Source organism: Podarcis bocagei (genome assembly GCF_964188305.1).
Source record: "Podarcis bocagei genome assembly, chromosome: W".
Taxonomy (NCBI): Eukaryota; Metazoa; Chordata; class Lepidosauria; order Squamata; family Lacertidae; genus Podarcis; species Podarcis bocagei.
In genome coordinates, this window is record NC_138131.1 from 45,566,501 (window position 1) to 45,588,414 (window position 21,914).

General features: G+C 52.6%; 1 protein-coding gene across 1 annotated transcript; it reads left to right on the forward strand.

The window, feature by feature from the left end:
• Nucleotides 1-1,057: 1,057 nt before the first annotated feature.
• On the forward strand, nt 1,058-7,444 carry LOC308578091 (carboxy-terminal kinesin 2-like; the record flags this gene model as incomplete). Its single annotated transcript, XM_081178367.1, has 13 exons — nt 1,058-1,205; nt 1,311-1,527; nt 1,619-1,817; nt 2,635-2,781; nt 2,861-2,992; nt 3,644-3,760; nt 4,210-4,383; nt 4,791-4,958; nt 6,130-6,268; nt 6,450-6,589; nt 6,919-6,992; nt 7,184-7,279; nt 7,441-7,444. Coding segments are annotated over 13 exons (1,755 nt in total), but the record flags the coding sequence as incomplete, so codon positions are not given.
• Nucleotides 7,445-21,914: the final 14,470 nt, after the last annotated feature.

The following is a 21,914-nucleotide window of genomic DNA, read 5'->3' on the forward strand; positions in this document are numbered from 1 at the left end:
TGCGGGTGTGGCAGGGCCGTCCACCACAGGTAGGCAGCGGGCTGCAGAAGCGTCCCTGTTAAGGGTGCCATATCGTACCTGTAAGGAATTGATCATTTAGAGGAGCAGCACCCATCGTGTTATTTTTCAAAAATATTATAAATATTGTTGTATTGATTTCCATTACAGTGGTACCTTGCTTCTCAAACGGCTTAGTTGTTGAACAAATTGGCTCCTGAACGCTGGAAACTTGGAAGTAAGCTTTCCAGTTTGCGAACGTTTTTTAGAAGCTGAACATCCGACACAGCTTCCGAATGAGTGCAGGATGCTCCTGCAGCCAGTCGGAAGCCGTCCCTTGGTTTGCGAATGGTTTCTGGAGTCTTGGACTCCAGGAACGGATGAAGTTTGAGAACCAAGCCACCTCTGTATAAAAAACAATGGCATTGCATAGCTAACCTATGGAACTTCCTCCCACAGGAGGTAGTGATAGCTACTAACTTGGATGGCTTTACAAGAGGATTAAACAGATGCACATCCGAGAGGGCAATCAGTGGCTACTAGCCGTGATGTCTGTGCTCTGCTTCTATGGCTGGAGGCAGAAATTCTTCTGGATACCTGTTGCTGGAAGCCACAAAGGGGGAGAGGGCTCTTGGACTTGAATCCTGCTCTCTGGTTTCCCACAGGAAACTGTTTGGCCACTGAGAACAGGATGCTGGGCTAGACAGGCCCCCTTGGGCCTGATCCAGTTATGTTCTTACAACACCAGGCAGCTATCTTTGCTGGACTCTTTTTGGCACCTGCTGAAGCCATTTTAGTTTTTCCAAGCTGATTCAGATGTGTAGAATGTGGGTTCCCCGTAATCCTGCATCTGGTGCCCCTTTAACTTGTGTGCATTCAGTGTAGGAAACAATATTAAAAGTTTGGAGAGGGGCTGGGGAAAATGCTCTGGCAATCCTGCCCACCATTAAATCCAGCATATTTCAGCTATACGTGATTTTGACTTTAGGCGCAATCCGTGGAAGGGAACCCCCACATATGTTGCTTTAATCTGTCTTGAGTTCCTTGCTGATTTTATGTTTTGAAGTATTACTATTGTTTGGAGATATTTCATGAAGCAACGGAGGGGAGACAGGGTCCCCTTGGGAATCCTTTCACTGCTTCATGTCTCGTTCCTTGTTTCCCAGCAGGATCCCGTCGGACGGTGGCTGCGGCAGCCCCTAAGCCAGGTAAGGCCTAGAGAAGGGAGGGAGGTGCCCCCCCCCCGTGCCATCCTTGAGCCGCCACCGGGTCCCTCACACTGTCCTCTCTCTCTCTCCCTCTCCCCTTGGCAGCCGCTGCTCCTGCCGCTGCTGGCGGGGGTGAGAAGAAGCGGGCCCCCTGGGACTTGAAGGGGCAAGTGAGCGACTTGCGGGCCAAAGGGGGGACCTACAAGGAGAAGGCCCAGGGGCTGGCCGGGGAGAATGAGGCCCTGAGGCATCAGCTGAGCCAGCTGGAGGGGGAGCTGAAGCAGGCGACGGCCCGCAACCAGCAGCTGGAGGGGCAGAACAGGTGAGCGAGCAGCAGCCTGAGAAGGGCATGGCGGGCTCCGTCTGCTCCTCCTGCAGCAGGACCTGACCTCTGCCCTACCCTCTCTTGGCAGTGCCCTGGCCTTGGAGCTGCAGACCTGCCAAGCGCAGGCCACAGAGAGCCGGCAGAGGGTGGAGCAGCTGGTGAAGCAGGAGCAGCAGCTGGAGGAGACCGTCAAGAGCCAGAGCCAGACGATCCAGGAGCTGGAAACCGCTGGCCGCAAAGCCAGGGAGGACAAGGAGGATTTGGCTGCCCAGCTGGAGGCCAGAGAGGTGAGGGGGGGGGCTGGGGACCCTTCCACCCGCCCTTGAATGGTGCTTGGAATCCCAAGGTGAGGCGAGGAATCCTTGGGACTAGCCAACATCCGCTTGTGACGCCTGCATTCCAGCGGGTTGGACTAGATGTCCCGTAGGTACCCTTCTGATTCCACAATGCCAGACTCAAGATCACAGTTAAGGGTCCTCAGCCCCAGAAAAGAGAGCTAGATACCTTAAAAAATGTTTTTTTAAAAAAATTATTAAATATTTTCAACATATAATACAAACCAAACTAGTTTTAAAAAAGATAATAAGATGAGAGAAAGATGTTGCAAACACTTTTGGAAAACAAGAATTTTTTAATAAAAGATAATAAGAAATACAGAAAAAAGCAATAAAAGGTGGGAAGATAAGGAGAAAAAGAAAGAAAATAAATAAAAATCACAACAGTAATAGTAATAATCGCAATAAAACACAAAATTTTATGTGTCTAGCCCTCTATCATAATTATATCTTAATCTTCAATCCCCCCCATACAGAGAAGTGTATCCCTCTCGGCTCTCGCGGGAAGCGCTTCCCTTCTCCTCAGCCTCACACCCTGTTTCTCACACAAGTCCCTTTTCTATCCATCGCAAGAGGGCCCTAGATATCTGTCTGGGGGAAGTGCTAACCTCTGCTGTGTCTGTTCCTGCTGGTGCTTTTCCTTTCCCAGCTGAGGAAGCCTGCATTTGCCGCCTCCTCCCTGAATTGTTGCCTGGCTGAGAGGGCGGGTGGGCGGCTCTGGGTTTGAGGTGGCCCGTCCCTCACTGGCCCTGGGGTTTCTCTGACGCAGGCGGAACTGCGCCTGGCGCAGGAGAGCCTGGCCCGGCGGGCGCAGGAGAATGAGGCGCTGGCAGCACACAAGGCCCAGCTGGAGCAGAAGCAGCACGAGTCGGAGATGGAGCGGCGCTCCCTGCACAACGCCGTCCAGGAGCTGAAGGTGGGCCGGTGGTGGTGGGGGGCTGGCACTGGGGGACCCTTTGTGGGGCTGGGTGCTGACGACTCCCCGCTCCCTCCAGGGCAACATCCGTGTCTTCTGCCGCGTGCGCCCCCTGCTGAGCAGCGAGAAGGAGGCCCAGAAACAGGGGGTGAGCCACCTCCGCTTCCCGCCAGACAACAGCAAGAGCCTGGTCTTATCCAAGGCGGAGGAGGTCAGTCTGGGGGTGGGGGGACAAGGCGGTTGTCGAAGTCTTGGTGGCATCTTGGGCTGTCACAGTTGCCAGGGGACGTCAGGAAGTCTCCACCTGCCGCAAAGCCTGCCGAGAGCCAGTGTGGGGTAGTGCTTAAGAGCGGTGGCCTCGTAATCTGGGGAACCGGGTTCGCATCTCCGCTCCTCCACATGCAGCTGCTGGGTGACCTTGGGCCAGTCGCACTTCTTGAAGTCTCTCAGCCCCACTCACCTCATAGAGTGTTTGTTGTGGGGGAGGAAGGGAAAGGAGAACGTTAGCCACTTTGAGACTCCTTTGGGTAATGATAAAGCGGGATATCAAATCCAAACTCTTCTTCTTCTTCAAATAAGCCAGTGTTGTTCCTGCAATGACCTTTGCAGGAGCAGGAGAAACCCAAATGTTGATGGCCGGCCCAAGGCCAACAGACCCAATGCCAGCTGGAGGATATGTGTGTGTGTGCGAGAGAGAGCATTGTGGCCCCGGGAGAGCTGGCCAAGGGGGAACGCGGCCCCTGTCACCACTTAGTCGGTAGAGGCTCATAATCTCAGAGTTGTGGGTTCAAGTCTTGCTTGGGGGTGGACTAGATGAGCCTCGTGGGTCTTCCAACTCTGCAATTCTTTGATTCTCTGCCAGTCCCACGTTGGCCGGGAGCGAAAAGAGGACATTGTCTATGAGTTCAACTTTGACCAGGTCTTCCCTCCGTCCAGCTCCCAGGAGGAGGTCTTTGAGGAGATCTCTCTGCTTGTGCAGGTAAGGAAAAGCATATTATTCTGTCAACCACCCTGAAGAGCACATAAATCAATCAAATAAATATATAGAATAAATACATTAAGGGGGGAAGCGGCCCAGTTCTTCTAGTTTGTTATTATGTTGAGCATGGTACAGTCGTATCTTGGCCCTCAAACACCTTGGTACTCGTACACTTTGGCCCCTGAACGCTGAAAACCTGGAAGTAAGTGTTCCAACTCCCCAACATTCTTTGGCAGCCTTAGTTTTTGAACGGACTCGGTTCGACAACCAAGGTGCCACTGTATGATGATGATGATCGTGAGGATGATTCCCCGGCTGATTTGGCTGGTTTGTCCTGTGAGTCGTGGCTGAAGGATGGTCTGGAAATTCCACATAGGGCGGCTCTCCCCCTCCGGGGGCAGGTGGGGTCTGGTGGACGCCAGCCTGACGGCTTCCCTTCCTCCCCGCAGTCGGCCTTGGACGGCTACCACGTCTGCATCTTTGCCTACGGGCAGACGGGGAGCGGCAAGACGTACACCATGGAGGGCCCCGACTGCCAGGACCCTTCCACGGCCGGCATGATCCCCCGCGCAGTGCAGCAGATCTTCAGGAAAGCCCGGGAGATGGAGGCCAAAGGCTGGAAGGTGGGGGCAGAGAGGGAAAGCGGATGCAGGTGTCCAAAGGGGGTGGAGACCCCCGCTGCATTCACTCGCCATGCTGCAATTGCCAGGGGGGTTTCGCACTGGGCTTGGGAGCTCCCAGAGAGGGCGCTGGTGAGAGAGGGCTGCCTCCTTCACCCTCACCCACCCCACAGGATGGTGAGACCGCCAGTGTTTTTCTGCAGGGCCTTCCGTTCAGCCTCACAAGATCCCCTGAACACCCGAGGGCTGGCCTGTCTGAACTCCTGGGCCTCACCTTTGGAAGCCTCCTCTTGGAATAGCCATGCCAGTTGGTCCCCGAGTCTGAGCTGGGAGCGATGTGCTGGCTGGGCACACGCCACCCCAGCCGCCTTCCCTGGTCTGATCCTGCCCCTCTGCCTGTCTCCTCCCAGTACCATTTCACTGCCAACTTCCTGGAGATCTACAATGAGTCTCTGCGGGACCTGCTGGTGTTGCGCCCTGAGCAGGGCTCTGAGCTGGAGATCCGGCGAGTGAGCCAATGCACGGAGGAGCTGCACGTTCCCAACCTCTGCTACGTCCCCGTTGCTTCGGAGCAAGAGGTACCGCGGTGGGGGGGGGGCAGCTGTCTGTCTGGGATTTTCCTGGGGGGTTCCAGCGGTGCAGGGGGTCGGGTAGATGACCCTTGGGGGTCCCCTTCCAACACTACTCTTCTCCCGCTCTCTGCACTGTGTCCGGCCACCAGCCTGCTTGCAAGGGGTGGAGGAGAGGCAGAAGCCAGAGAACCAGCCCCATTGTGACCCGTTTTAGGGCCTTGGTCTGGGGACAAGGCAGCCAGAGTGTGTCTGCATCCAAAGCCTCTGAGGGGAGGAGCAGAGGGAGGAATCTGGGGTTGGGCTAGATGACCCTGGGGGCTCCCCTCCGACTGTGCCGTTCTCTGAGAGGCTTCTGCATGAAGGCCTGAGCCATCCTGCCTGTCTGGAGAGCTCAGATCACCTGGGTCTTGGCCCCTCGGCTCCTTATGGGGCTTCTGCCTGCCCTAGAGTTCCCAGAGGAAGAACTCCCCCCCCCCCATGCTTCCCTTTCTATTTGCAGGCAATGGTAGAAACTCCAGTGTAGAGGCTAGGCACCAAGCGGCTCCTTAAACCAAGCTTAAACTCACCCAAATGGGATGTCTCGTTGCCATTTTGGGGCCAGGCGTTCTAAAGTCTTATTTTTCAAATGATGGCCTGACTGACTGACTGATTCTCAGTTAAACATCTGGCCAGTTCAGATGACCACCTTGAGCTGGGATTGGGGCAGTCCACATATCTTGGCCTATTCCAACTTCTCTTTCTTAACTGTACATTCAGAATATAAGAATATTCTTTGCAGCTGAGCGTGGGGCAGTGGGGGCAGCGGGGGAGTGAAGTCAGGTGAGAACAAGGAGCTGCCATTGTTCACTGCTCCTGCTCAGGCTGCTGAGAGAAACCGTTTTGGTTCCTGATACTCATTCTGATTGTGTAACGGATAGAATTCTATAGGACGAGGTCCTCGTGTGTGGAAAGAGTCTTGCTCCGAGGATTCCCAGGCTTCCCCTCCAGGCGGTGATGTCCAACGCCATCGGGCGCCCGGGCATCTCAGTCTGGTCGCAAGTAGCCAATAGCCGGGGGGGGGGAATGTGCCCGGCTAGCCTCTTCACGCTGTTTGCCTGGGGCTGGCTAGGGCCAGAGGATCTCTGGGGTCCCTTCCGACCGCCATTCTCCGCCTCCTGCCCCCCGCTTGCCCCTTCAGGTCCTGAAGCTGCTCCAGAGAGCCAAAGCCAACCGCTCGGTGGCCAAGACCAATCTCAACGAGCGCTCGTCCCGCAGCCACAGCCTCTTCCAGTTGCGCATCGAGGGCCACAACCCCAACCGGGAGCTGCACACCTCCTGTGAGTGTGGCCGGCCCCACGACCCCCTTCGCCGGAGGCCTCTGTCCCTGCCCTGGCCCAGAGGCGCTCCCTTGCTCTCCCTCCTCTTCTAGGCCAGGCCCTCTGTGGGTCCCTGGTCCCCAGCACCCCCCCCTTCTCCCTCCACCCTCACCCCTCCTTTGTCGTCCCCCCCCCCCCGCAGCCGTGCTGAGCTTGGTGGACCTGGCTGGCAGCGAGCGCCTGGACAGGTCCCTCTCCACCGGCGACCGCCTCAAGGAGACCCAGGCCATCAACAGCAGCCTCTCCAACCTGGGCCTGGTCATCACCGCCCTCAGCAACAAGGTAGGCGGGAGAGGGGGGTCGCGTGTGCCTCCGGGGGGGGGGAGTCCTGGCCAGCCATGGGGCAGCCCTTTGCAGCCCCACAGCCCGCCTCCCGCAGTGCGCTGGTCTTCTGCGAGGGTGAGGATGTGGCGTCCAGCACTGTCTCACGTGTGGGGTGCCCACCTATCGGGGGCTCTAGAGCTGTGATTCCTTCCAACTCTACAATTCAATCGGGAATGGGACAGCCTCATGATGCTGGCGGAACCGGCCTGCCCTAAGTGGGGAGGAGGGTCCCCACACATTTCCCCCTCCTGCACCCATCCTTGTCCGCTTCCTTTGCCCCCTTGCAGGAGGCCCATGTGCCCTACCGGAACAGCAAGCTGACCTACCTCCTCCAGAACTCCTTAGGCGGCAATTCCAAGATGTGAGTCGGCAAGGAGGGAGTTGATGGCTCCCCCTCCCCTTTGAGGCCTGGTCTGCGCTGTCCTGCCAGGAACGCAGGGGGTTGGGCTAGATGACCCCTTTCAACCCAGAGGTCTCTGACAGGGGGGCCATGCACCCCCCTTGAGGCAGCCTCTGTTTCTCCTCACCCTCTCCTCTGGCCTTTCCCCCCAGGCTGATGTTTGTTAACATCTCGCCCTCGGAGGAGAACTTTGCCGAGTCCCTCAATTCCCTTCGCTTTGCCAGAAAGGTAAGTGGCTGCAGCATCCGGCTGGGGGGGGGGGGCGGGGGTGTCCCTTTCTCTGGGCTGCTTGCAGAATCTCCTCTGCGGAAGGGGCATCCTGACCGCAGCTGGATGGAGGAGGTGGCGGCAGCAGCAGCTGTGGGGACCAGTTTCTGGCCCCCCAAATCTGCCCGGTCTTGCCTTGCAGGTGAATGACTGTGTCATTGGCACAGCGACAAAGAGGAAGTGAGGGCGGCGGAGGCGGCTGGTCTTTCTGCGTCTTGGATAGCGACTCCCATTCTTACTCTTTTGTCTTCTAAAGTCATGATACTTTTTTTGTAATAAATGTTTATATTTCTGCATTTATATTCTGAAATTTTCTTCTTCCACTGCTGAATTTGGCTTTTTCTGCTGTCTTCCTCCGGTGAGCTGCGTGCCCAGGCTCCACTTCAGGGCGTCTCCTCCCTCTCAAGCCTCCCTGCCCTTTCGTTGGCAGCAGTGCAGTGGCCTGTGTGGTGTAGTGGTTAAGAGCAGTGGACTCGTAATCTGGGGAACCGGGTTCGTGTCTCCGCTCCTCCACATGCAGCTGCTGGGTGACCTTGGGCCAGTCACCCTTCTCTGAAGTCTCTCAGCCCCACTCACCTCACAGAGGGTTTCTGGTGGGGGAGGAAGGGAAAGGAGATTGTTAGCCACTTTGAGACTCCTTCTGGTAGTGATAAAGCAGGATATCAAATCCAAACTCCTCCTCTTCCTCCCCCTCTTCTTCTTCTTCTTCTTCAGGGGTAAGGGAAATAGGTGGCTTGAGCTTGAGTTTGGCCCTTCTGGAAAGGATCCTGTGGCAACGGGAGGACTTTAACTGTGGCTGAGGCAGGAAAGCCTTGTAGGTAACCGTAAGACCCTTGTGGTCTGAGGAGGCTTCAAGGGCTCTCAGCAACCAACTCTTGCATGATGTGGCTTTGCTAGCAAGGCCAAAACATGCAGAAATGGCCCGCCAGGAAAGATGGGCTACTCCTGTTGAACTCCTTCCTGCAAAAAGCAGCCACAGCACCTCGCCAGAGACTCCTGAACAGGCTATTATGTTCTTATGTACGAAGAGATAAAAGTTTAGCTGTGTTTCAGAGGAGAAAAACATGCTGGTTGTGTCAGGGCTTGTTTGTGAGTTGGGGGGTTCATCCAAGCAAAAATACACACCATAGTAACAAACAACATACTGTTACGGAAGAATCTAGGTGGGAGGCTGCTCAGTCCCCCAACCGGTCGGGCAGAGCCAGAATAAAGGAGGAGTCCAGCCACCAACCGGAGCAAATAGCTGTAGACCAAAGTTTATTCTGCAACAGGGTCAAAGAGGAATTTGGAACCCCGAGGATGGGGTGGCGACTTTTTAAAACTTTCCCACCATATCCCAGAATACAGTTCAAAGGGGAGGGGTTAACCTTGGCAAACATGTCCAGACAAGTCCTTGGTACAACATCAGCATAAGCAGACATGTCAGGGCAAGACCCAGGTGTTAGATTAGCATAGGCAAACACTTCTGAAGTCCCACCACCCAAAGTAAAACAGAACTTCCTTTGCATGTCTGGCCCCTTGGCAAGTTTGGGGATGGGATTAGGCTCTCCTTGGTATGTAGCCTTTTTAATCCATGGGTAGGAAAAATTGTTGCACCCGAGCAGAGACAAAAGGAGCCAAACGACACCAAGGGGTTAATCCAGAGAAAGAGTGTTTTATTCTGCCATGGGGGGGGGGGCAGAGGCACCTGTGTGATTCAGTTCACAAAAGACAGGCCGCAGCAAAAAGTATTTTACATCAGGTTTTTATCCTGTTCTCCAAAGCCCCTCCTTCCCTCTCCCCCTTCACAGATTCTTACATAGAAATGTTGCTTTTCGTTCTCTGACTCTGTTCCCGGAAGTATGTTGCAAGTCAATGTACCAGGACAAGGTTATCTTGGATCTGGGAAGCGAAAGGGGGCGAAGCATGCGTGAAATCATATTGCGTGTCATTGTATGCAAGCATTGCAGCAGGCAAGGTACAGAAAAGCAAAAAATTAGCAAGATGAACAGTGGGCCAAGCAGCAGCAAAACCAGGCCTTTTACCCATCCTAGGTTTGGCAACCAGTCAAGCCATGACATGTCCCATCCCTCCCAGGTTTCGGTAGGAATATGGGCCACTGTTTCAAGTCCTGCTGCCAAATTGCGAATGGCTTCACCATGATCAGAGATGTTAAAGCAACAGGCCCCACCCGTGAGATTTAACGCTGCACAAAAGCCGCCATATTGCGCCAGGAGAAAGTCCAACGCTAAGCGGACTGAGAGAAACGCGTGTCTCATCCAATTGCGTGGCAATTAACCTAAGGGCCGTGGCTGTTGTGTTAGCAACAATCTCTACCACTGCCTGGAGTCTGATTACGCGGTTCAAGTTCTAGATCAGCCCCCTTGCCCCAGAGATTTTCTCTCCCCGATTCCATGAGGCTGGAGAATAATGGGCCAGTATCCTTTCTGGAGGCCACTGATTTTTGCCCCAATTCTGGGAACTCCCACCTGCAATTGTTGCCAGGTCAGTCGAAACGCCTCCTTCTAGGGAGTGCAGAGGCAATCTGGTCAGGAATCCACATGGGGGGGTATTAAGTAGGCTGGAAAACAGACCCCGTACCATCCTCTTGGGAGGGCATAGAATCATAGAAGAGTTGGAAGAGACCACAAGGGCCATCGAGTCCAACCCCCTGCCAAGCAGGAAACACCATCAGAGCACTCCTGACATATGGTTGTCAAGCCTCTGCTTAAAGACCTCCAAAGAAGGAGACTCCACCACACTCCTTGGCAGCAAATTCCACTGTCGAACAGCTCTTACTGTCAGGAAGTTCTTCCTAATGTTGAGGTGGAATCTTCTTTCTTGTAGTTTGGATCCATTGCTCCGTGTCCGCTTCTCTGGAGCAGCAGAAAACAACCTTTCTCCCTCCTCTATGTGACATCCTTTGATATATTGGAACATGGCTATCATATCACCCCTTAACCTCCTCTTCTCCAGGCTAAACATGCCCAGCTCCCTTAGCCGTTCCTCATAAGGCATCGTTTCCAGGCCTTTGACCATTTTGGTTGCCCTCCTCTGGACACGTTCCAGTTTGTCAGTGTCCTTCTTGAATTGTGGTGCCCAGAACTGGACACAGTACTCCAGGTGAGGTCTGACCAGAGCAGAATACAGTGGCACTATTACTTCCCTTGATCTAGATGCTATACTCCTATTGATGCGGCCCAGAATTGCATTGGCTTTTTTAGCTGCCGCGTCACACTGTTGGCTCATGTCAAGTTTGTGGTCCACCAAGACTCCTAGATCCTTTTCACATGTACTGCTCTCAAGCCAGGTGTCCCCCATCTTGTATTTGTGCCTCTCATTTTTTTTGCCCAAGTGCAATACTTTACATTTCTCCCTGTTAAAATTCATCTTGTTTGTTTTTGCCCAGTTCTCTAATCTGTCAAGGTCGTTTTGAAGTGTGATCCTGTCCTCTGGGGTGTTAGCCACCCCTCCCAGTTTGGGGTCATCTGCAAATTTGATCAGGATGCCCTTGAGTCCATCATCCAAGTCGTCGATAAAGATGTTGAATAAGACCGGGCCCAAGACAGAACCCTGTGGCACCTGTGGCATGGGTCTGTGTGGGAAAAGGGCATGAAACTCGTCCTTGAGCAGGGGTTCCTCCAAAGCGTAGTCTGGCACCCAGCTATTAGCACTGGCCCGGGTGCCCTCTCTGGCTAGGAGGTATTCTACTCCGTCTTCCCCCCATCTGGAGTCCAAAATCTCCGTGACTTCGTTGATGGGGTCCTGCTGTGGCAATCTCCCCGCCTCCGTCCGCTCCTGAGACGGACTCGGTGCCGTTCCTGGTTCCTGGAACCTGTGAGGTGTCCTGTAGGGAGTGAGCACCGACCTGTGGAACACCGGATGCATCCTGGAACCCTCCGGTAGCACCAGCCTGAAAGCTACTGGGTTGATCTGCGCTTCGACTTGGTATGGACCGAGTTGCTTGTGCCCCAACTTCTTCTTGGCTAACGATCTGGTCGGCACTGCGTGGGCTGCCAACCAGACCCAGTCTCCCACTCGTATCTCTTCGCCAACCCGCCTGTGCTTGTCAGCTTGCACCTTGTATGCGTGCTTCGCTAGCTCCAGCTGCCGTCGGAGTTGATCGTGGACCTCCTGCAACTCAGACGCGAAAGCGTCCGCCGTCTGCGGTTCCCCTTCCCCCACTCTGTCCAGTCCCGGGAAGGTTCTGGGATTCCTCCCATTGTTGGCGAAGAACGGCGTCACCCCTGTGGACACGTGCTTCGTGTTGTTGTAGGCGAACTCGGCGAGCGGCAGGTAATCCACCCACGTCGCAGGCTGTTGATTGGCATAGCATCTCAGGTACTGCTGCATGATGGCATTGACCCTCTCCGCTTGCCCGTTGGTCTGCGGGTGTCTCGCTGATGTCAGGTTGATCTTGACGTTCAGGAAGCCCATCAGCTTCTGCCAGAAATTCGAGATGAACTGGCGGCCGCGGTCGGACAGTATAGACCGCGGCAGCCCGTGCACTTTGAACACGTGATCTATGAACAGTTTGGCTGTTTGTTCTGCCGTGGCCACCTTCGCACACGGTATGAAATGTGCCATCTTGGTGAACAAGTCCACCACCACTAGTACAGCTGTCTTGCCTCTCGAGCTGGGTAGATCCGTGACAAAGTCCAGGGCCACCCTCTCCCACGGTTCAAACGGCGTTTGCAGCGGTTCCAGCAGTCCCGCCGGTGGTTTGTGCACCGGTTTGGCCCTCTGGCAGGTGTCGCACCTCGCGACGTAGTCCGCGACTTCCCCTCTCAGTCTGGGCCACCAAAAGTCCCTTGCGACTAATTCCACCGTTTTTTCTGTGCCAAAGTGCCCGGCCGTGGGTGCGTCGTGCAACTGCTGCAGTACCTTGGCGCGAAGTTCGTCTCCCGGCACGTAGATGGCCCCTTTACGTAAGAGCAAGCCGTCTCGTATCTGGAACTCGTCGCTCTTCGCCGTGCCCTTGTGCACCTCGGCCATCTTCGCCTGCGCGAATGAGTCGTCCTGCAACGCCCGCCGCACCGCATCCAGGTCTACTGTGGCTGAAGCGCACGCCCACGCTGTTGGCGCGAAGATGTGCATGGCTGCCGCTGGCGTCGCCTCTTCGAGGTATTGCGGTTTTCGGGACAGTGCATCCGCCATGATGTTGGTGTCGCCTGGGACGTACTCTATTCGGAAATCGAAGTCAGCAAAGAACTCCGCCCAACGTATCTGCCTCTGGTTCAGGAACTTCGCCGTGCGCCAGTGCTCCAGATTCTTGTGGTCCGTGCAGACCTGCACCGTGTGCTTGGCGCCGATCAGGAAGTGTCTCCACGCCTTGAAAGCTGCATGAATGGCAAGCAACTCCCTGTCCCAGATGGTGTAGTTCTGCTCCGACTTGCTGAGCTTTCTGGAGTAGAACGCTCCCGGCCTCCAGACCCCCTGTGGGTCCCTCTGCAGCAGGACAGCTCCCACTGCTCTATCGGACGCGTCTGTCTCTACCCGCATCGGTCTGCTGGGGTCGATATGCAGCAGTTGCTCTTCCGACGCGAAGAGACGCTTGAGTGCCTGAAAGGACTGCTCCGCCTGCTCCGTCCAGATGAATTTCTTTTTCTTGGAGCTTAGCGTGTCCGTAATAGCCGCCGTCTGCATCGCGAACCCCTTGATAAACTTGCGATAGAAGTTGGCGAAGCCGACAAACCGCTGGACCTCCTTCCGGTTGCGCGGGCTCTTCCAATCCAACACCGCGCGAACCTTGGCGCTGTCCATGGCTAGCCCCTTGTCCGACAACTTGTAACCCAAGAAATCCACCTCCTTCGTGTCGAACTGGCACTTCTCCAGTTTGGCGTACAGTCTATGCTGCTGCAACCTCTCCAGCACCTCCCGAACGTCTTGGTCATGCGCTTGCTGCGATTCGGAGAATATCAGGATGTCATCCAGAAAGCAGACGCACTTCTTGTAGAGGAGTCCCGCCAACACATGATGCATGAAAGCTTGAAAACAGTGAGAACCGTTTTGCAATCCAAACGGCATCACTCTGTATTCGTAGGTGCCCAGAGGCGTGAACATGGCTGTCTTCCACTCATCGCCCTCCCTCATGCGGATGAGATTGTACGCCACTCGCAGGTCCAACTTGGTGAACACGCGTCCCTTGTGCACCGTCGCCAGTAGGTCGTCAATCCTGGGCATGGGGAAATCAGAGGGCTTGGTCATCTTGTTCAAGAGGCGAAAATCCACCACCAGTCTTTTTTGGGGCGTGTCCTTCTTCTTCACGAAGAAAACAGGACTGCCCCCTACTGCCCTGGACTCCCGGATGAAACCGCGCTCCAAATTGTGATCTATGAACTGTTTGAGTTCCTGTAGTTCGTCCTCAGACATGGAATACAGCTTCCCTTTCGGTAGCGTCGCCCCTGGTAGGAGGTCAATCTTGCAGTCATATTGCCTGTGCGGTGGTAGCTTGTCTGCCTCCTTCTCGCAGAAGACCTCCAGAAAGTCTGCGTATTTGTGGGGGACTGCTTGCAACGTTCCCAACTGCAGTTGTGATTCCTCCTCCTCTCCCTCCTGTCTGGGCAGGATGCAGTGTTCTGCGCAGTAAGAGGAGCCGAAGATCAGCTGTCGCTGGTACCAAGCCAGTGTCGGACTGTGCCTGTCCAGCCAACTCATGCCCAACACAATGGGTGTGTCCGACAGTCGGGTGACATTAAAACTGATGACTTCCCTGTGGTTACCAAGGCGCATCACCATTGGCGGCGTCTGCTTCACCACCTGCCCCCCCAGCAACTCTCTGCCATCCACTGTGACGACTTGCAGGGGCAGAGTGGCAGGTAATAGCTGTATAGCGTGCTGCTCCACAAAATCCTGCGCTATAAAGTCTGCGTTGCTTCCAGAATCCACAGAAAGCGGCACTTCGATAGTGACGCCATCGGGTAGCTGGAGAGATGCTGTGAGCTGCACTACTGGTTTGGGTGGGAGGGGGTCCGTGGGTTGCAAGATCGCTGGGGACTGCTTCAGTGATGCGTCTGGCTGGGCCCCAGTGCCTCTGTCTCCAGCCAGACATCATCGTTTCCCTGCTGGGGTTCGCTGTGTTGCGTGGCCGCTTTCACCGTTGCGGAGGCTGCAGTGTGCTTGGAGCTCCTCTGGGGACACTCTTTCGCCAAGTGTTGAGAGCTGTCGCATATGTAACACTTCCGGGTCCCTCTAGGAGGTTTAGTCTTGACTGCCGCCGGTGCAGGGGCTCTGGTAGCTGACTGAGCCCTGGCGCCTCCCACCTCCATAGGTTCCACTCCCCCTCCTGGCGGAGGTGTGGATTGCGCACGCGCAGCTTCCCTGGGAACGAAAGAGAAACTTCTCGCTGCTTCGCGCCCTCCACGTCCTTCGTCTCTGCACCATGGACGTTCTTCCAGCCTCACCCCCACAGTCAGCGCCCTTTGGACCACCTCCTGCGTGCTCCGGGGCCTCTCCCCCCTCGCAATTTCGTCTTTAACAGCACTGCTCAGACCCTCCCAGAATAGGTCTCTGACTGGGGGCGAATCCCGGTCCCATTCTAAGGCACTGACCAGCGCAAAAAAGCGGGCGTGATACTGCCGTACGCTCGCCCTCCCTTGTTCCAGTCCATGAATCTCCCGTCGGGCAAGATCCACGTCAATGGTAGATAAAAAGCACGCATCCATCGCTTTGATAAAGGCATCTGCACTCTGAAGCGCCGGATCTTTATCCCTCCACAAATTGCGTAGCCACGCTTTAGCATCCCCATGCAAATGGGATAGTATAAACCCCACTTTCTCTTCCTCATCTCTAAAGTCTTTTGCCAGCAGTTGCAGTGCGCACATTACGTCTGCTCGAAAATTGGGGTACTGTTGTAAATTCCCATCGAAGTGAGCCACAAGCCCTCCTGCTCTCCGTGCCAACCCAACCCCCTCCGGTCTGGGTCCTGGCTGCCCATGCTTAACCAATGCTTCAAACCTGGCGTGGAGATCTCTGTAGGCGGCTGCCGCATCCTCCTCCCTTTTCTTGGATGCCTGTACCTCCGCGTTCAATTGGGTCACTGCCTGTTGCAGCGCTGAAATTTTCTCTGCTTCCGTCATCTCTGCCAACCGTTGTGAGCTCGCTCCCAAACACCAATCTCCTCCTCTCGCTGCTTCTGCCTCCGCTGCGAGGTATCAGGTGTCCGAAGCTTAAATGAGACGGGTCTTACTGTCAGGGCTGCCACTCAGTCCCAGCTCACATAGGACCACGTTAGCCAGCGTTCAGGTTAAAAGAGTCTTTATTGGATTACAGCTTCCATTTCCAAACTGCAATATGCAGCCCTACTTCTTCTAGGTCAGACCGGCGAAGACCCGTCTGAGTCTCCGCCTCTAGCACACCAGCTTAATACCCTAGCCTTGCTCCACCTCCTGCGCCTTTCCCTCCGTCTCTGGGTCCTTCTGCCCCCCGGGGTCTCCTTTTTCCTACTCTCTTCTGACGCGGACCCCCCTGACCCTTCCGCCTCCTTGCGGCGGGCTTTGGGACCTGGTTCACTCTCTGGGCTGCTTACTGCGCCAGCTTCCGCTACATTTGAACTTGGCGCGCGCGCCCAACTCTCAACCTTCCTCTTGATCGTTTCGTCGCTCCCCGAGGTGGGCGTGACTACTCCTGACTCATGCCCTCCCTCCTTCTGAAAGCCTCCGGAACCCGATATCTGGTCCCCTTTCTCCCCGCTGCTCCCGGCTGGGTACGTGGGTCCCGATCTCCAACTGCTGCTCTCTGATTCCTCTCTGGACCCTTCTTCCTGGGGTGTCCCCCTGCTTTCCCCCCTTGCTCTGACCGCTGGCGCTCCCTTCTGGGAATCCTCGGACTCACTGGATAAGCTCGGTGATCTCGGTTCGTCATCCCCACTCATCTTTCCTTCGTATTCCTCCCCCTCGCTCTCTGTCTCCTCCCTTCTCTGCGTCTCTGCTTCTGAACCCCTGACAGATATTTATTAAGATTTTCAAAGTATTACAAAATAAAAATAAAAAGTAAGAAAATACAAAATAAAAATAGTTAAAAACAACTCATTCTTTCCATTACTTATTTTTCATTAGCTTATTTCCCGGACCTCTCACACCTCCCTTTTTTGTATTCCAGTTCAGTTTGTTGGTTCAGCAAATCCTTACCCTCTTTGTTTATCCTAGTCTTTAATCTTAAGCTATTGTAACATTAAATTTTTACCTATTAATAATCCATTTTTCATATTCCTTTATAATATTACAGCTGAAAACCCCTTAATTTCTATCCAACATCATTCTAACATTCATTAATTTTACAATATTTCTGTAAATAGTCTTTAAATTTCTTCCAATCTTCTTCCACCGACTCTTTTCCCTGGTCTCGGATTCTGCCAGTCATTTCCGCCAGTTCCATATAGTCCATCACCTTCATTTGCCATTCTTCCAGGGTGGGTAGATCTTGTGTCTTCCAATACTTTGCAATGAGTATTCTTGCTGCTGTTGTGGCATACATAAAAAAAGTTCTATCCTTCTTTGGTACCAATTGGCTGACGATGCCCAGGAGAAAGGCCTCTGGTTTCTTCAGGAAGGTATATTTAAATACCTTTTTCATTTCGTTATAGATCATCTCCCAGAAAGCCTTAATCCTTGGGCACGTCCACCAAAGGTGAAAGAATGTACCCTCAGTTTCTTTACATTTCCAACATTTATTGTCAGGCAAATGATAGATTTTTGCAAGCTTGACTGGTGTCATGTACCACCTGTATATCATTTTCGTAATATTCTCTCTTAAAGCATTACATGCCGTAAACTTCATACCTGTGGTCCATAACTGTTCCCAGTCAGGAAACATAATGTTATGTCCAACATCTTGTGCCCATTTAATCATAGCAGATTTCACCGTTTCATCCTGAGTATTCCATTTCAACAGCAAGTTATACATCTTTGACAAAATCTTAGTTTTGGGTTTTAACAGTTCTGTTTCTAATTTTGATTTTTCCACCTGGAAGCCAATTTTCTTATCCAAATTATATGCCTCCATTATCTGATAGTAATGAAGCCAGTCTCGCACTTTATCTTTTCACAACTTCAGCATCATGATGTTCCAGAAGCATCAGGGACTTTTTTAGTAGCCTTGATTACTCAGCTAAATATGAACTCTATGCTGATTTTAACATGTGTATTATTTGTTTTCTTGATACCAAGTACTCAGTGTATCTATCTTCCCCCTGGCACTTCTTCTAGTCATAACTATAATTTGTGGATGCGTTTCGCTAAAGTGGCTAACGTCTCTCATTTTTGTCTGAGTGAAGCATATGATATGCACACTACCTTAGGAAATTGTATACTCCCTGTTTGTACACAACCCTTTCATATGGCACATGCCACACACATGGGAAAGTGGTTTTCTAAATGGATTCCTGAAGGTATCATTGGTTATACCAATCTCCATGACTGGGAAAAGGTGACACAAAAGTTACCTCTGGATGCGATAGCATTATACACACCTAGAGTTGCAGCACCACCAGACACCTCTTGTGTTCAGATTGGGAATTGCAGTAAGAAAGCAACTTGCTGTCTGGACGCAGGATGGCCAACTTGGAATTGCTCACATGTTCAGCAGATTATTTTTAATTATGCTCATGTTAGCTTGCCAGATGATTGGTTTTTCACGTGTAATCAAAGAAGTTATAACTACATTCCCGCCAATTTATCTGATGCTCAGTGCTGCCGCAGCAGACTGACTTTGGTCTTGCCTAGTCACTCAATTTTAGAAAAGAATAGGCAGAGGTTGTCGAGCACTCCTTTAGGAATGTCTGCTAGACATCGTTATGTGATACAAGAACACATACATGAACATGAAGAGAACACAGTACATCTATTACCTTAACCTCTACTATCTTAAGCTCTTCTTACAAAAAACAAAAACAAATAAAAAAATTTAAAAATAAAAAGCGGTGAGATGTAGGGGTGCAAATATCCAGAGTGTGGGGGTCAGGTGGGATTGCTATGAGGAATTATGAAATATGGAGCAAGCCATTTGTGTCTGCGATGAAAGCATCGCGTTGACGGGGGTTGATTCATTGACAATAATTTCTGATCGAATCCCACAAAGAAGAAGAAGAAGAAGAAGAGTTTGGATTTGATATCCCGCCTTTCACTCCCCTTCAGGAGTCTCAAAGCGGCTAACATTCTCCTTTCCCTTCCTCCCCCACAACAAACACTCTGTGAGGTGAGTGGGGCTGAGAGACTTCAGAGAAGTGTGACTGGCCCAAGGTCACCCAGCAGCTGCAGGTGGAGGAGCGGAGACGTGAACCCGGTTACCCAGATTACGTGACTACCGCTCTTTACCACTACACCACACAAGCCTCTCCACCTCTGCCATTTGCTTTCTCTACGCCTGACAGGCACGTATAAACATTCTAAATACACAGGCCAGTTGTTCATCAGGCATCCTGGGTCATAAAGATAGAAGGTAGCTTTGATGTAGTTTAATTTTTAGATAGATCTTAAGGGCCAGGAAGAGAGTTCACGAGAAGATAGTAAATACTGCCATCCTGCCTCTCCTGTTTACGACCTCTAGGGTTTTGCTGAATGCATTCCTCCTTTTATTCCTATTTTATTTACTCTGAACTACATATGCATGCTCAAGTAGGAAATAGTTTCTTTGTCGTTAAAAGAATTTCTTCTGATCTGACTTTGTCCCACGTTGGGGTTTTGAAATGCTCAGAGGAAATCTGATTGGTTCTTATGAACACTGTGTAAAAAGTTCTTTTGTGAATCAAACGACCTGGGCCAAGGGGTGGACAGAGGAGAATTATTATTATTGGCACTCCTCCCAGAGTTTTGCTGTTCAAGCCTCATGTGAATTTTGGCTAGGGCTGATGGGAGTTGGGAGTTCACAACATCCGGAGAGGGTCTCCAATTGGCTACCCCCATCTACAGTAGCCCTTTGGGCAAGTTTATTGGAAGCTAAAAATGAAAGCAGTGTATCATTTAACTGTTGGTCATTTAATATGTTGTTATGTTGCTTAGCATATAGTAAGAGAGGCTTTTTAAAAATAATTTGCCTAAGCTCTTCCCTGCAACCGCATTCATTGAGTCCTAATTGAAATAAAACACTTAAGACTGAAGGTCTATACCTCCATTACCAGTAATGGAAATATTCTGGATTGACTTCTTTGGCATAATTTCTTTAAAAGGCATGTGCAACCCTTCTTGAGCAGGCTTGGCTTTCAGTCCCTGCATATAAAAATCATACCCACTTTTCTGCTTTAGACTTCTGCAAAAATTGACTTTGGAGGCAACAAAAGAGTAGAATTTAGATAGCCATTTCCTTCAAGTTGTCTTTTTTTTGTAAATTGCTTTGAGTGTGGGTGATTCTTTTCATCCAAGATCACTACATGCCCCAAATGAATAATACTGTGCAAGTAAAGTTAGTAACTTTATAAAGTGAGATGCAAGGTTATTACAGAATTTCCGCATGCAGTCTGTCTTTAGCATGAAGCAAACAAACTGTGTCATAGTTTAAATGTCACAGTCAAATGGCTTCCCCAGGTCTATGTTGTTGTGTTTTATGTGTTTTTAACATTTCACTATACACTAAGTCACTTGAAAAGGTGAAAGTCTATAGTAGATGGCAGGTAACTGAGCTAGGTGCAAGCAGCTTCCAACCTCTGAATCATCCCTTTACAGGCAAGATGCTCATACTAGAGTACAGGGATGGGGAACCTTTGGGCCCACCAGGTACTGCTGCACAAAAGTTCCCATCATTTCTGACCAGGGGCCGTGGTGCTTAGGACTGATGGGAGCTGGAGTCCCAACATCTGCAAGGCCACAGATTTCCCCACCTCTGCCCTAACTAGTATCGGTGTGCTCTCAGCTTTAGGAGACTTAAACTTTCATTTTATATAGATGGGAGGAAACCAGTCTCTTCTAGTGTGGCTAATCTTGGCTTAGATCTTGGCTTAGAGTATGAGGCCTGGGATTGCTACCGTGGAGGGGCGAGGGAGGTATGGCGGTGGGGGCAGATGTCATAGGCGAAGGGGATCGAGATACGGATATGCTCGTACCCCTTCCAATCTGCGCCCCATCCCGAGAGACGAGGGTAGGGTGAGCAAGGATTACTCACCTCCGTCACTGGTGTTGTGCAATGCCAGGTCTATAGGCAACAAAACCACGAGATTTCATCATCTCGCAGGGGGTCGACCTGGCTTGTGTGACGGAGACCTGGGTGCGCGAAGGGGATACTGTTACCTTACGAGAGATGGCGCCCCCGGGTTTCTCCGTCCTCCACCAGTCACGGACTGTGGGCCGCGGGGGAGGGGTGGCACTATTAATCCGGGAAGATTGTTCTTTCAGGGCTCTACCACCGCCATCGATCCCCGGCATTGAATGTGTTGGCCTAGTGTGGGGCTCCAAGGTGAGCTTGGCTGTCTGGCTGGTGTACCGGCCACCTAGCGCACCAGCAGCCACCCTGTCAGGCCTGCTGGAGGCGGTGGCCGGCTGGACCTTGGAGTTCCCCAACCTATTGGTATTGGGGGACTTCAACATCCATGCCGATGCCACTCCCTCCTCACAGGCTCTGGACCTGGTGTCTTCCATGGCGACACTAGGGCTCTCCCAGTTTGTTTCGGGCCCCACACATCAAGCAGGCCACACGCTGGATCTGATCTTTGGCGTCGGTATAGATGTGATCATGTTTCCTTCGATGAAGGTGCCATGGTCTGATCACTACGCTCTGAAAGCCAGGATTGACGTTCCACCCCCACCCTGCTTAGGTGGTGCGCCGATTTGGGCTCGCCCGTGGAGGCTGATGGACCCGGATAGATTCCGTCAAGCCTTGCGGGACCTTTCTCCCCCTGGCGACTCATTGACTGAGCTTGTTGAGGGCTGGAATACCCAGCTCCTGGCAGCCATCAATGAGATCGCACCTAAGCGCCCTCTGCGACCCCGCAGAAACCGGGCTCCCTGGTTTACTGAGGAGCTCCAGAAAATGAAGCGGGACCTCAGACGGCTAGAGTATGGCGGGGTGCCCGTGACGGAGCCTCAAGAACATCTTATAGGATTTTTATGAAAACCTACGAGATGGCAGTGAAGGCCGCTAAGAAGTCTTACTTCTCGGCCTCCATTGCATCCGCTAGCTCTCGCCCGGCACAATTATTTAGTATAATTCGGTCTTTAACGTCCCTCAAAGGACAGCCAAATTTAAATAACAATTCGACACACAGCTGTGAGGCATTTGCGAGCTTTTTTGCGGAGAAGGTCCTGTCGCTCCGCCATGACCTCCCTGCCAATTTGGATACAATAAAGGAACTGGAGGCCCCTCGACTGTCCTCGGGTCCAGTATTGGACCACTTTGACCGGATATCCCCAGCCGATGTGGACAGACTCCTCCGAGCTGGAAAGCCCACCACTTGTCCTCTCGACCCGTGGCCGTCTTGGCTGATTAGAGCGTGTCCAGACGAGGTGCGGGCCCCCCTGGGGGATATCATCAATTTGTCCCTTGGCACCGGGACATTCCCAGGGGAACTGAAGGAGGCAGTGGTGCGTCCGCTCTTAAAGAAAACATCATTAGATCCCTTAGATCTATCCAATTACCGCCCAGTTTCGAATCTTCCATTCCTGGGTAAGGTGATTGAGAGAGCGGTTGCTGAACAGCTTGGTAGGTTTCTGG